Raw genomic sequence first — 13,059 nt, forward strand, 5'->3', positions numbered from 1 at the left:
CACTAGGATATGTACCAGAAACTCTTAAGCTGGCTATTATTAAACCTCTTTTTTAAAAACACAACTTGATCGTACAGAATTAGTAAATTACATGCCAATCTCAAATAGACCCTTTTCTGTCAAAGATACTAGAAAAGGCAGTATCCTCACAACTATGTTCCTTTTTTAGAAAGAAATGGAATCTGGGAGGATTTCCAGTCAGGATTTAGACCGTATCATAGTACTGAGACAGCTCTCAATAGATGTACAAATTATTTGCTCCAATCATCCGATCGAGGTTGTATCTCTCCATTAGTGTTACTCGATCTTAGTGCTGCATTTGATACCATTGACCACAACATTCTTTTAAATAGACTCAAAAATAATGTTGGCCTTATTTGAATTGCATTAGCATGGTTTAAATCATTCTTATCTGACCGTTATCAGTTTGTAGCAGTAAATGAAGAGATGTCATATCCATCACAAGTTCAGTATGGAGTACCACAAGGCACAGTACTAGGACCGTTGCTGTTCACTCTGTACATGCTACCCTTGGGAAATATCATTAGGACGCATTGTTATGCCGATGATACTCAGCTCTATATCTCTTAGCGCCCCTACGAAACTTGGCAATTAAAGAAATGAATGGAATGCATAGCTGATATAAAAAATTGGATGACTAGCAATTTCCTACTAAAATACTATAATACTACTTAATTCTGAAATTCTTAATTCTGAAAGTTTCTAATGATTGGACCAAAAACCTCCGCACAACTAACCTGGAAAACTGTCTTACAATGGATGGCTGCTCTGTCAAGTTTTCGTCGTCGGTTAGGAACCTAGGTGTGCTCTTTGATATCAATCTTTCATTTGAAAGCCACGTTTTAAAGCCATCTAAATTACGACATATGCTTTCAATGAAAAATGCAGAACAGTTAATTAACGCGTTCATGACCTCAAGGCTAGATTATTGTAATGCTCGAATGGGCGGTTGCCCTGCATGCATAATAATCAAACTACAGCTGGTCCAAAACACAGCAGCTAGAGTTCATACTAGAACCAAGAAGTATGACCATATTAGCCCGGTTCTGTCAACACTGCATTGGCTCCCTATTAAACATCGTATACATTTTACTTACAAAGCACTAAATGGTTTAGCTCCCCAGTACTTGAGGGAGCTCTTAACACATTATAGTCCTTAACGTCTATTGCAATCTCAAAATTCTGGACAGTTGATAATACCTATAATATCAAAATCGACTGCTGGCGGTAGATCTACGCTAATGTTAATCTTTCTGCTGATTCCGAGGTTTACTTTAATCAGCCGGATCCGGGCCGTATCCAGATCAGATGTAGGACCTGCGCCTAGACATGACCACAGCGCATCCCTGAAGTGTCAGCAGAGGTTGTCAACTCTCCCCTCTGAAGGCCTCATCGACACGACAGCCATCGGCACTGATCCTCAACAAACTCGTCTCCATACCCATGTGACTCCGATCTTCAAACAGATGGAACTGGAAAAATATTCTGATTGTTCCAATCCAATCTGACTTCTGACCTATAAAGCTGCCTGAATCATAATCATACACTGTTCGTTCATTGGCCAGAGGAGAACTGGCCCCCGACTGAGCCTGGTTTCTCCCAAGGTTTTTTTTTTTTCTCCATTCTGTCTCCTGATGGAGTTTTGGTTACTTGCCACTGATGCCTTTTTCGCTTTTGTCGCCTTTTTTCACCTTTGTTGCCATTGGCTTTTGGGTTGCTTAGTTGGGGACATTTAATTTAATATTCAACAATATTACTGATCTGCCTGCATTATATGAGAACTGAACTGAGCTGGACGATGACATCACGGTTTTCTCCAGAGCGACTATATATAAAAAATGTTACTAAATTAAAAAACTTTTTTTACAACAAAAATGAAACATCACTGAACTTACTTAAGCTGGACTGTGACACTATATCTTCTGGAAACAAACTTTGTTGCATTATTTTCCTGTTATCTCTGTAAATTTGCTTTGAAAAATCTGTATTGTAAAAAGTGCTACATAAATAAATGTGACTTGACAATTACAAGGACAGACGCCAAAATGCAAATTGACTCAAGCAAATTGAATCAAAGACATACAAGTCATCTACTGAATATATGCATTTCCTTTAACTTCTATTTCACTTGAATTTACTATCAGCCATTGTAAAATGTATTTTATTGCCTTTTTTTTATTTTTTATTTATTTATAAATTTTTTATTAAGAGAAAACTATGGCAACAATTTCCTGGAATTTACCAGGACCAATATCAAGGTGGGACAATGGCCAATGACTGGCTTTTATTTGACCCAAAACTGAAAAATCTATAACATTTTGTGTCAGGACATTATCTTATGTTTACCGGGTCACTGTTTATATGGGCTCTTTCCCTGCCAGCATTTTATATAAGGGGGTTGACAGCCACTGCCAGCATTTTTTATAATTTTCACAAAAAATATTATGGCCCCCAGAATATTTTGTTGTATGAATATCTGAACATGTAATTATCAAAAGAAAGATCAGAGCCTCTGTAAATACATAGCAGTTAAAGAGACAATATTAAGTGTGTGAGTTTATGGAGATTCCTTTAACACTAAAACACTAAATATGGGTAAAACACAGGTGAAGAAATACAGAATACAGAATATTCCTTCATATTAACAGCACAATTGGCCCTATATTTACAGATTTTTTTTTTACAAGCATCATTATATAGTCTTACCTTCTTACCTTGATTTGCCATTAAAAGTATCTATCAAAATGGCATTTGTTTTAACCATATACAATGTAATCAAAGAACTGTGGTTTATGCCAGTAGAAGGCGGATATACGGTACCTTTGCATAGACACAGCTGTCACTAAGCGTCCAAGAGCTACAGTTGCCTTCACACATGGGGCACATGATGGTGGTGTTGGCCTCACAGATCTCTTTACTGAAACAAAACAGGAAAAAAAAACTCATGAATCTGTGCTTTATTGAGAAGAATATGTAGGGAAACATTGAATACTGGTGAATAAAAATGTGATGTAATATTAATGTTTTGACATATAGGGCCCTATCATACAGTACACCCGGCGCAATGCAGCGTCAGGTTGTTTGCTAGTTTCAGTCTGACGCAGTTCTCATTTTCACGTCTTGTGCCACGTTGTTTAAATAGAAAATGCATTTGCGCCTATATGTGCGTGCTGGTCTAAAAACGAGGTGTGTTCAGGCGCATTGTTGGCGTGTTGCTATTTTGAGGCAACTGAAATAGACAGTATTTTTTTTTTTATTTAAACAGCATGTTAGTAATGTACGCCTATAGGCGGGTCCACAACGTGCTTATTACACACACAGGGATGTGCAGCACTCAAACATGCCAAATATTAAATATAAAAGGATTACATTGTAAAAAATGTATATTGTGTACATAAAGATATGGTGGAATCCGGCTTGTTCCATAGATGGTCTGCTTGCGGGCTTTAACTTCGCGCACAAGCAGATCCGTTTGCGCTCTGGAGGCGTGTTCAGTTTCTCCGCTTGCAAATTCCGTCATGTAAATTGCGAGTCCACCATGGCGCGAGCGCACCTGGCTTTTAAAGGGAATGGGAGATGAGACTCTGGTTGGTTTATTTCACGTTACGCCCAAAACACACCCATTACTCTTATAACACCCATATTAAGAGAATAGAGACAACTCTTTTAGACCATGCGCCTGGCGTGCCGACCATTTTCCCCGTCGTTAAACTAGCAAAAGTGGATTCGGACACGCCCTAAGAGCACTTGTGCTTTGACCATGCGCTTAGATCGTTAAAATAGGGCCCTTTGACTGATGGGATCAGGTTCAGGCATACTGGGGGAAATTTTTAAATAGCTGAAAACCCCAGCAAGGACTAACCTTACTTGGCTGGAGTCCATGGTGAAAAGCCCATAGAGGAAGACAAAGAGACCGACTAGAGCAGCAGGGATCAGCATACCTGTATACCAGCCCAACCAGGCAAAATACAGCCCGATCTTCTCTCCGAAGTACCGCCTATGAGACAGACAGGCCAATAAATGAAGAAATATCAGTAAGAAACATTCATTATAGGGCTCAGTACATTTTCACAACATTTATTAATCTTGATTAACATTAAATAAAAAATGTACTGCTGTTCAGTGTTAGTTTGTAATCTTCTCTTTGGCTCTCAACGAAGGCGGTCGCATTTTCTTCCCTTCCTCTCCCTTATCTCCCCTGCTTTGCTCCTCTCGTCTCGTCTAGTCTACTGTCTTGTACTTTGAGAGACTCTCTCCGCACTGCTCTCCAAACTAAGAAATTATGGATTTGATCAACTGGTCTCTCAACGCAATTGACACCATCTTCTCGACGAGAAGCTTGGGTTCGGGGGAACCTGACTGCCCTGCCAGAACGTTCGCAGCTGGCTACACGATGGACGCGTGGGAGAGGTGGCGGGTCGTGTGTCTGGCGGCTCTTTCCGTGGAGGACATTGAAGATATCTACCTTTTCGGAACCATGATAACAGGTTTTCTGCTGTTTGGATTAGGCATTGCCCTGGTTTATCGAGGAATTAAGAAGACGGTGACAGCTGTCCAAAACCCCACAAGGCTGCCCGTCATGATTGAAGCAGTGGGCAGAGCTGTCAGCACTCAGACTATGACTTTGGTGACTATTACCCAAAATATTGATAACATCTTGGAGAAGCTTACAGCTTTGCAAAGGCAAATGGATCGTTTCGGAGACCCAAATGGACCAGGAGCTGTGTAAATTGGAATGCGGCTACTCGTCCCAAGACCAAACAACCCCAATCTTATCTGCTTCGGCCCCCCTCTACCAGCACTGGCCTTGGCCGAGGCTGCTGCTGCAACAACAACTCCCTCTGGAGAGAGCACTGCAGCGAGACGCTCTTGCCTTCCTTCCCCCACTCCCCACTGACACCTGCTGATTGTTGACTCTGTCTGGGACCTGATCAAGGTTGACTCCATGGCAACTGCTGTGTATCGCTATGACATCCTGCGGACTGAAGCACCTAGATTAGGATGTCAGGCGTAGCGACTCTCGAGGCCTACACATACACGGACTCTTACATATACACAGATATGCAATCACCCTCCCCCAACCCCCATCCCTCGCCTTCGACGCTTTGTACCCCCAGTCTGACAGGCGGGTCTGACCAGCGCCGAAAATGGCTGCAGGACCGGATGGCTGCTTGCCTGTGCTGGGTTACCTCCACCCCCCACTCCCCTCCCCTGTTGCAAGTCTTGTGTGTTCATGTTGTGTACTGATTATGTGCTAATGTTGCTGAGGTGTTTTTTTACTGTTCCCAAACTGAACTCCTTACAGGAGCATAGTCTGGGGGTTGCCTTTTTTTTCCTCCTCACCTCTCCTCATGTTATGCTGTATTTTTTTCCTCAATGCTCTGTCTTCCTGTCCTGTCTTCCCCCTTGTCATATTGTATGTATGTTTGTATGGACAGGTTGATGGCGGAATTTCGCTGGTACCTGTGACTAGTGACCAATAAAGCTACTACTACTACTACTAATGCATTTGACTGATGTTATTCAGCTTAGTACCATATATTAGTATTGTCACAGGTTGTCTGTGTAATCCAGAGAATGATGGACAAAGATAATATATTTTAATAAGAGCAAGACTACAACACACTAACCACAAACTTTAACAAGAGATCATGGACTGAAGGAACAGAAGGCTTAAATACTTGAGGAATTGGGAACAGGTGAGGACTAATTAGAGACTAACAAATGAAAGACAAGAACGGATGGAAATGGAAGACTAAAACCAAACAAGACCGTGAAGACTAAACATGACTGTGACTGTCACAGTTTGTTGCTGGGAAGCAGATGACAATGAAGATAAAGTTCAAAGTGAGTCTTTAATAAAAAATAAATGCAGATACATCCAAACACAACACACACTGACAATACTGGACAACTGAACACTGAAAACAGAGGAACTTAAGTACTAATGCAAACAAGGTAATTAACGACACTCAGCTGAACTGAATAACTACTCATGTCTGTAACCATAGATACAAACTAAGAAAACCAAAGAAACTGATGAATACAAAATAAAAGTCCTAAACACAACAGAACGTCTCGGTTACGTATGTAACCCTAGTTCCCTGAAGAGGGAACGAGACGCTGTGTCGTAACGCTGTGCGAACGCCTCTGCGTGATTGCGTCATTAAGCACGTATGAAACCAGTCCAATGGCGTGACGGAATTTCATGTGACGTCATCGACCAGGAAACTATAAAGCACACCTGAACCAAGTCGATCACGGGCATGCTGGGAGTATGGCAGGGTGACGCAGCGTCTCTTTCCCTCGTCAGGGAACTAGGGTTACATACATAACCGAGATGTTCCCTTTCAAGGGAACTCGAGCTGCGTCGAAACACTGTGGGAGCGCTAATACCCAAGCCGCCATAAGAGCAAGTGTCCGTCTGTGTGAAATCAATGCGCACATCTAGGTGAAAGCACCTGCACCCCTGGATTGGAGCCGAGTTCCAGCAAGTGAAGCCTCACGAATGTATGCGGTGAGGACTAGCCTGCCGCATCACAAACATCTTGGAGGGAAACTCCTGACAGTAATGCTTTGGAAGCAACCATGCTCCTAGTGGAGTGGGCCCATACAGCCAAAGGTGAAGGCTGACTGGCCAACTCATAAGCAAGTGAGACGGCCTCGACCACCCACTTGCTCATCCTCTGCTTAGATGCCGGGCACCCCTTTGTGGATACCCCAAAGTAAACGAACAGTGTTCAGACTTTCTCCACAGTTCTGTGGACGTAAGCATCTAAGGACCTAATTGGGCAGGGCAGATGAGGTTTCTCTAGGTCTGACATCCAGAGGAGGACAGAAGGCCTGCAGTATTCTAGGTACTAACAATATTAGTAGGAACCTTAGGAACGTAACCTGGTCTTAGGGTGAAGAAAACCCTTTACCATACCAGGAGGAAATTCCATGCACGAGGGAGATACGGGCAATTCCACGCAAAACTGTCACATCCATAACGCCAACTAAATACCATGACATTGTGTTGGCGTTATGGATGTGACAGTTTTGCGTGGAATTGCCCATACCAAAAGTGCTTCAATTCTCTCCAATTCTCTTGAGAGGTGAAATAGCGAGGAGAAAGACAGTCTTTAGAGATATTCTCAGAAACTTCCTCAATGGGCTCAAATGGAGCTAGGGAGAGGCCTTCTAGTACAACAGCCAAGTCCCATGTCGGCACCCTCGTGCGGACTGCTGGCCTCAGCCTCAAAGTGCCACAAAGGAAACGAGTTATTAGTGGGTGTCTCCCCAAAAGATAATCCACTCGAAGGGACGTGGCAAGCAGCACAGCGTTCTCAACTGTCTCACAACAATTCTCATATTCAGCCCCCTTGAGGGATGACTGAACGTGCTGCGCTCTCAAACGAACAACACACAATACATGTGTATCCCCACCCGTGATGTAGATTTGGTAGGGATGAACACACTATTGAAATGTTGTTCGCTCACCATTTTATATATATATATATATATATATATATATATATATATATATATATATATGGGTGAAAACTCTTGCCTAGCACTTTCTAAAACAGACAAAAACACCAGGGACACAGATTCACATAGAGCGCTTGCTGAAGACATTGAAGCTGACGCTGTTTGGTTCAGGTGTGCTTTACAGTTTCCTGGTCGATGACGTCACATTACATTCCGTCTCGCCATTGGACTGGTTTCATACGTGCTTCATGACGCAATCACGCAGAGGCGTTCCCACAGTGTTTCGAGGCAGCTCGAGTTCCCATGAAAGGGAACCATGACAGTGAATTGATATGAATTGCATTTTTTTTTTTATAGTTTAATAGATTAAAACACAAAAAAGCATTATTGACCCAGATGCACAGGTTAGATACATAGATTAATAGGCAGAAAGGTGACTTAAAAACAGGGACATGTAATTCAATTAAAATATACCAGGTCAGGGCGGTTACATAATTCCACAAATGGAGTGTGGCCTTACTCTCAAACTGATGAGAAGCTACCAGCAAAGAATTGCTGTGTCTGCACATCACCATCGCAATTATTTTTCTCTCTCCACTTTAAAAGGAGAGGGCTCTAATCCACCGTCAATATACGATTTTTATGAACCTGAGATTGCATTTTCTCTCACGTTTGACTACAGCTGTGATTTACACAAGGAAGCTGCGGTCAGCCACACCAACACAGTCCTGCACATATGAATGAGTTAGTGAGATTAAGGGCCCTATCTTGCACCGAGCACCGACTTTTCCCTCCACAGACCCACGTCGGAAAATTAGGGAATGAATTTGCGCTCCCGGGGGCAGTTCAGCGAAAAGAGGAGGCGTGTTCCGGCGCAAACGTTCCCTGATGCTATTTTGCAGTTCCAGAAAACAATTCCGCCACAGACCAGGAAAAACCTAGTCTAAAGTCGTGTTATGCAGATGCTATTTTAAGGGCGCATGCTTGGCCATAATGTAGCGTGTGCAAAACGCGCATACACTTTTCTTTCATCTACACAGACGCAGTAATTGCCATTTTTGAAAACCATACATAATTACAAGAAAAATATTCCACACAAGGGAAATCATTGTGGTGTCCATGAAGATGTGAAAAAATAGGCATAAATCTAGCTTACACATTTACCCAAATTATTATACGCCTGTTTAACCGAAACTTATTTGGGTGGGTTTCTCCCATCCCCATACAATGTCACTTCTCTGTCTTTTACGGCCCTGATGAGAACATCGGTCTCCTCGGCTGTGAACTGCTCCTGGCGTGCGCCTGGCAAATCCGCCGTTATAATAGCAATCCGTAATGGAACAAACGCGCCTGCTCTTAAAGGGAATGTGAGATGACGCTCTGACTGGTTTATTTCACGTTACGCCCAAACCACACCTATGAGTAATGTAGCTACTTCAGACCAACCCATTTTAGATTTGCGTCGGGCGCAAGAGTCATTTATCCCGCCAGTATAATAGCTCATGCATCCGATATCCGCCCACAAAGTTACTTGGGTTTCGCGTTTGATACTTGCGTTTCAGATCGTTAAAATAGGGCCCTAAAGCTGTTTTCACAGTGCAAATATTTTCGTTCAGGATTTCACTGCCATTCTGAGTCATCAAGAACCTTTCAGAAACTTTCAGACTTTTTTTAAAAAGCCCCAAACAAACAAACTGGAAGCTGTTGTGAAGACTCAAAAACTTTGCCAGTATATTCTGGACTGGCTATATTCACAGTGTACTGTACAGACATCATAGTAAATATCCGGTTTATCTACATCAGTGCTTGATATGTGCATAAATGTGTCCTTATTCATTTATTTTGCTAAATATATTTTATTTATAATATATTTTATTTATTCATTTATTTATTTAGTAAAAATCAGCATGTGTTTTTCAGACTACACTTCTTTTTTTTTTTTTTTGCCCCCCAAAAAAAAAAAAAAAAAAATTGTTTCCCAAATTCCTTAAAAATAAAAAGTGATCCATTTGTTAAGACAGCATATTAAATGTGTCCAAAAGTGCCTTTCTTACCGTATGAGGTCTAAAGGCTGGTATTTGTACCAGATTCCCCAGCGTGCCCATCTTTCGTACAAAAGGTGTCTGTGGTTTTGAGCCCCATGGGTTTTAATCGGATGTCTGCTTTTGTAACTTCCCTAAAAAGTAAATAGAATAGTTTTCAAAATCACCTAAGAAAACTTCAACAGTAAGAAAATAGAGGTAAAAACTACATTGTGACAGGTAATAAATTTAACTCATTTTACCTCATGTGGAGGAAACGCTGCCTCATATGTGCTGTTGCCAAGTAACCGATTAATGCCTAAAAAATAGATGGAAACAGAAAAAACTTGCATGAATTTCTTTTTCTTCAATCTTGGCTTCAATTTTGCATCTTAGTGCCCAGAATGACAGTTCTGATGTCTTACTGTCTGATGCTTCTATATTGCAAGAATGTAATTCAAGGATTTGCAGAAATAAAATAGCGATGTAAAAAGTCTAGCAACCTTCAAACACACAATGTATAATTTCATAAAAAATATTCAGTTGCACCACATTCACCACAAATGAGATGTTTCGCCTTCTAAAATGTAACACACATCCTAATGCAACGGTGAGGTTGGGAAATTAACTTTTTCACCCACCAGCCACAGCGACTAGTGAATGCCAGTTCCCTTTTCGAGGGAACTCGCACTGCACTGACAATCGACACATTGGGGAACGCCTTCAGCGTGACACATCTGAAGTCTGTATGGAACTAGTCAAATCTCAATTGGTGTTGCGTCATTACGTCATTCTTGACGGCGATGCGGAAGCTATAAAAGGACGCAGGATCACAACAGTGTCAGCTTTCTGGTCTTCAGCAAGCGTTCTGTGTCTGTGTCTGTATGAAATCACTCACATTCACATATATATATCTAAAATATATATATATATATATATATCTAAAGAATATGTCGAGTAAAGAGAAGCAATTTAGGCAGTGTGCGTCCCCTTGCCCGCGCTATTTGAGCGAGGGTGACACACACACTCACTCTGTGTTGTTTGTCTGGGAGTGGAACATGCACCGGCAGCGCTCGAGGGTGCTGTCTGTGCAAACTGTGATTTGCTGCCTCTCAGGATACTCTGCTCCTGCCAGACCCTGTTCGATGAATCAGGCCAGGCTTGCGTTCCCCATGGATTGGGACTCGTGTCTGCTGAGGCGGCACACATGGGGTTCGCAAATGGAGCTGGTGGATGATGTTGAGACGGCTTCGGCCCTTTCTCAACAATCAGCAGCCAGGTCCATCGGTCACGTTCACCCGCTCTGCGGCTTCTTCCACCCAGGTCGAGGACCCGATGCTCGAACTATCTGGCTCCGAGGAGTTAGATATGTTGGGCATTGAGGCAGGAGAGGACTCACCACCTCATTCTCCTGCCTTCGAGGAGCTGCTGGAGGTTGTGACCAGGGCAGTGGCCAAATTAAATATCGAATGGCCATCAGAAAAGCAGGAAGCGGCCAAAAAAAAAAAAAAGCAATCTAGATGAACGCTTCCTGCAAACCCAGTCACAGCCTTCGTGCCGGAGCCTCCCTTTCTTCACTGATCTCCACACCGAGGTGTCGGGATCATGGAGTAAGTCATTCTTGTCCCGTTTATCGAGCCCCAATGTACATTTTTATCTATTGTGGACTCAAAAGAGAATGATATTACTGAACTTCGTCGAGCGGCTGACTTGTCTCTTCGTGCTACTAAGGAGATGGTCCATGGCAGCATTAGTAGCTATGGAGAGACACCTGTGGCTGAACCTGTCGGGCATTGGGAAGAAGGACAGGGCCTTCCTCCTCGATGCCCCGCTTTCGCCTTCTGGCCTCTACGGTGAAGCAGTCAATACTGTCGTCAAGAGGTTTCAGGAGGTGAAGCAACAGTCAGCAGCTCATTTGACTGCCGTCATTCCAGTTCTCGTGGGTCTGTTGCCAGGGAGCAGTCCCACGAGGCAGCCACCAGCTCCTCGCACCTGCAACAGCAGAAGGAGAGTGCTGCCTCTCATGCCCCCCTACAAAAGGCCTGGGGCCAAAGGTATCCAGCAAACGCAAATGTTATGTATAATAGATCTCAGGGTTTTGATCTGAGTAGGTTCAGTTTCAAGATGCTAACTATACCTATTTTCGTGACAAACCAGTCCTCGGACCTGATCTGACTCGTGATAATAGGTATAGTTGGCATCTAGATCTAAAAGACACGTACTTCCACATATCCATCCTTCCCCATCACAGGAAGTTTCTGAGGTTCGCTTTTGGGGAAAAGGCGTACCAATATCGAGTTCTTCCATTCAGCCTAGTATTGTCACCTCGCACCTTCACGAAATGCATGGATGCTGTTCAGGGCATTTGTATTCTCAATTACATCAACGTTCTGGTACAGTCACAGGTGATGGCGATTCAACATCGAGATGTTGTTCTGCACCATCTGAGGTTCCTGGGGTTGAGACTCAATGTCAAGAAAAGTTCACTAATTCCTCTACAGAGAACGACATTCCTGGGGGTAGTGTGGGACTTATTTACGATGCGGGCAGAGTTGTCTCCTGCTTGTATAAACACCATCATGCCTACAGTCACCAGTATCAAGCTAGGCCAGGCCATCACTGTCAAACATTTTCAAAGGGTTCTGGGTCTTCTGGCAGCAGCGTCCAACGTGATACCTTTTGGCCTGCTGTACATGAGGGCCCTGCAGTGGTGGCTCAGGACCAGAGGGTTTTCCCCAAGGGGGAACCCATTTCGCACGATCAAAGTAACGTGCAGGTGCCTTCGTTCTTTGGTCATGTGGAAGAAACCATGGTTCCTCTCCCAAGGCCCTGTGTTGGGAGCACCGTGTCAAAGAAAAATAGTGATCACGGATGCATCCCTCACAGGCTGGGGAGCGGTCATGGAGGTCCGCTACACAAGGGGTCAATGGAAGGACCACCATCTCTCTTGGCACATCAATTTCCTGGAGATGTTGGCAGTATTTCTGGCTCTCAGACATTTCCTTCAGGACCTCAGAGGCCATCATTTTCTAGTGTGAACAGACAATACGTCGATGGTCTCATATATAAATCGACAGGGGGGCTTGAGATCGCGCCCTCTATGCAGACTGGTGCACCAGGTTCTTCTGTGGTCCCAGGGCAAACTACTCTCAATCAGAGCAATGTTTATTCCTGCGGACAAAAATGTGGGGGCAGACATCCTGTCGAGGCAGGGGCTGAGGCCCGAGGAATAGAGACTCCACCCAGAGACGGAGATGATATGATATGAGATGATATGGAGGAAGTTCAGTTAGGCGGAAGTGGATGTGTTTGCCTCTCACGAGAACACACACTGTCCGCTCTGGTTTTCCCTCATGCATCCAGCTTCCTTGGGACTGGACACCATGGTGCAGGAGTGGCAGAGGCCCCCGATTACTCTGCTCCCAGGGGTTCTAGAGAGGGTCCGGCGGCACAGGGTCAGTTTGCTCCTAGTAGCCCCATACTGGCCAACCCAAGTATGGTTTTCAGACATCATAGCTCTTCTAGCAGGCCCTCCGTAGCAAAT

The 13,059-nt window shown here is 43.6% G+C and overlaps 1 protein-coding gene across 4 annotated transcripts in view; it reads right to left on the bottom strand.

Moving 5' to 3' along the window:
• ano3 (anoctamin 3) overlaps positions 1 to 13,059 on the bottom strand; it is a 132,841-nt gene that overhangs the window by 64,659 nt on the left and 55,123 nt on the right. For all 4 annotated transcript variants that reach the window (XM_082160419.1, XM_082160422.1, XM_082160420.1 and 1 more), the window contains exons 9-12: positions 9,779 to 9,834; positions 9,549 to 9,670; positions 3,884 to 4,018; positions 2,842 to 2,938 (exon numbers count right to left, since the gene is read on the bottom strand). In XM_082160419.1, coding sequence (XP_082016545.1) covers positions 2,842 to 2,938; positions 3,884 to 4,018; positions 9,549 to 9,670; positions 9,779 to 9,834 — 410 coding nt within the window. The remainder of the gene's footprint in view (positions 1 to 2,841; positions 2,939 to 3,883; positions 4,019 to 9,548; positions 9,671 to 9,778; positions 9,835 to 13,059) is intronic.

Source organism: Leuciscus leuciscus (assembly GCF_965113295.1).
Source record: "Leuciscus leuciscus genome assembly, chromosome: 25".
Taxonomy (NCBI): Eukaryota; Metazoa; Chordata; class Actinopteri; order Cypriniformes; family Leuciscidae; genus Leuciscus; species Leuciscus leuciscus.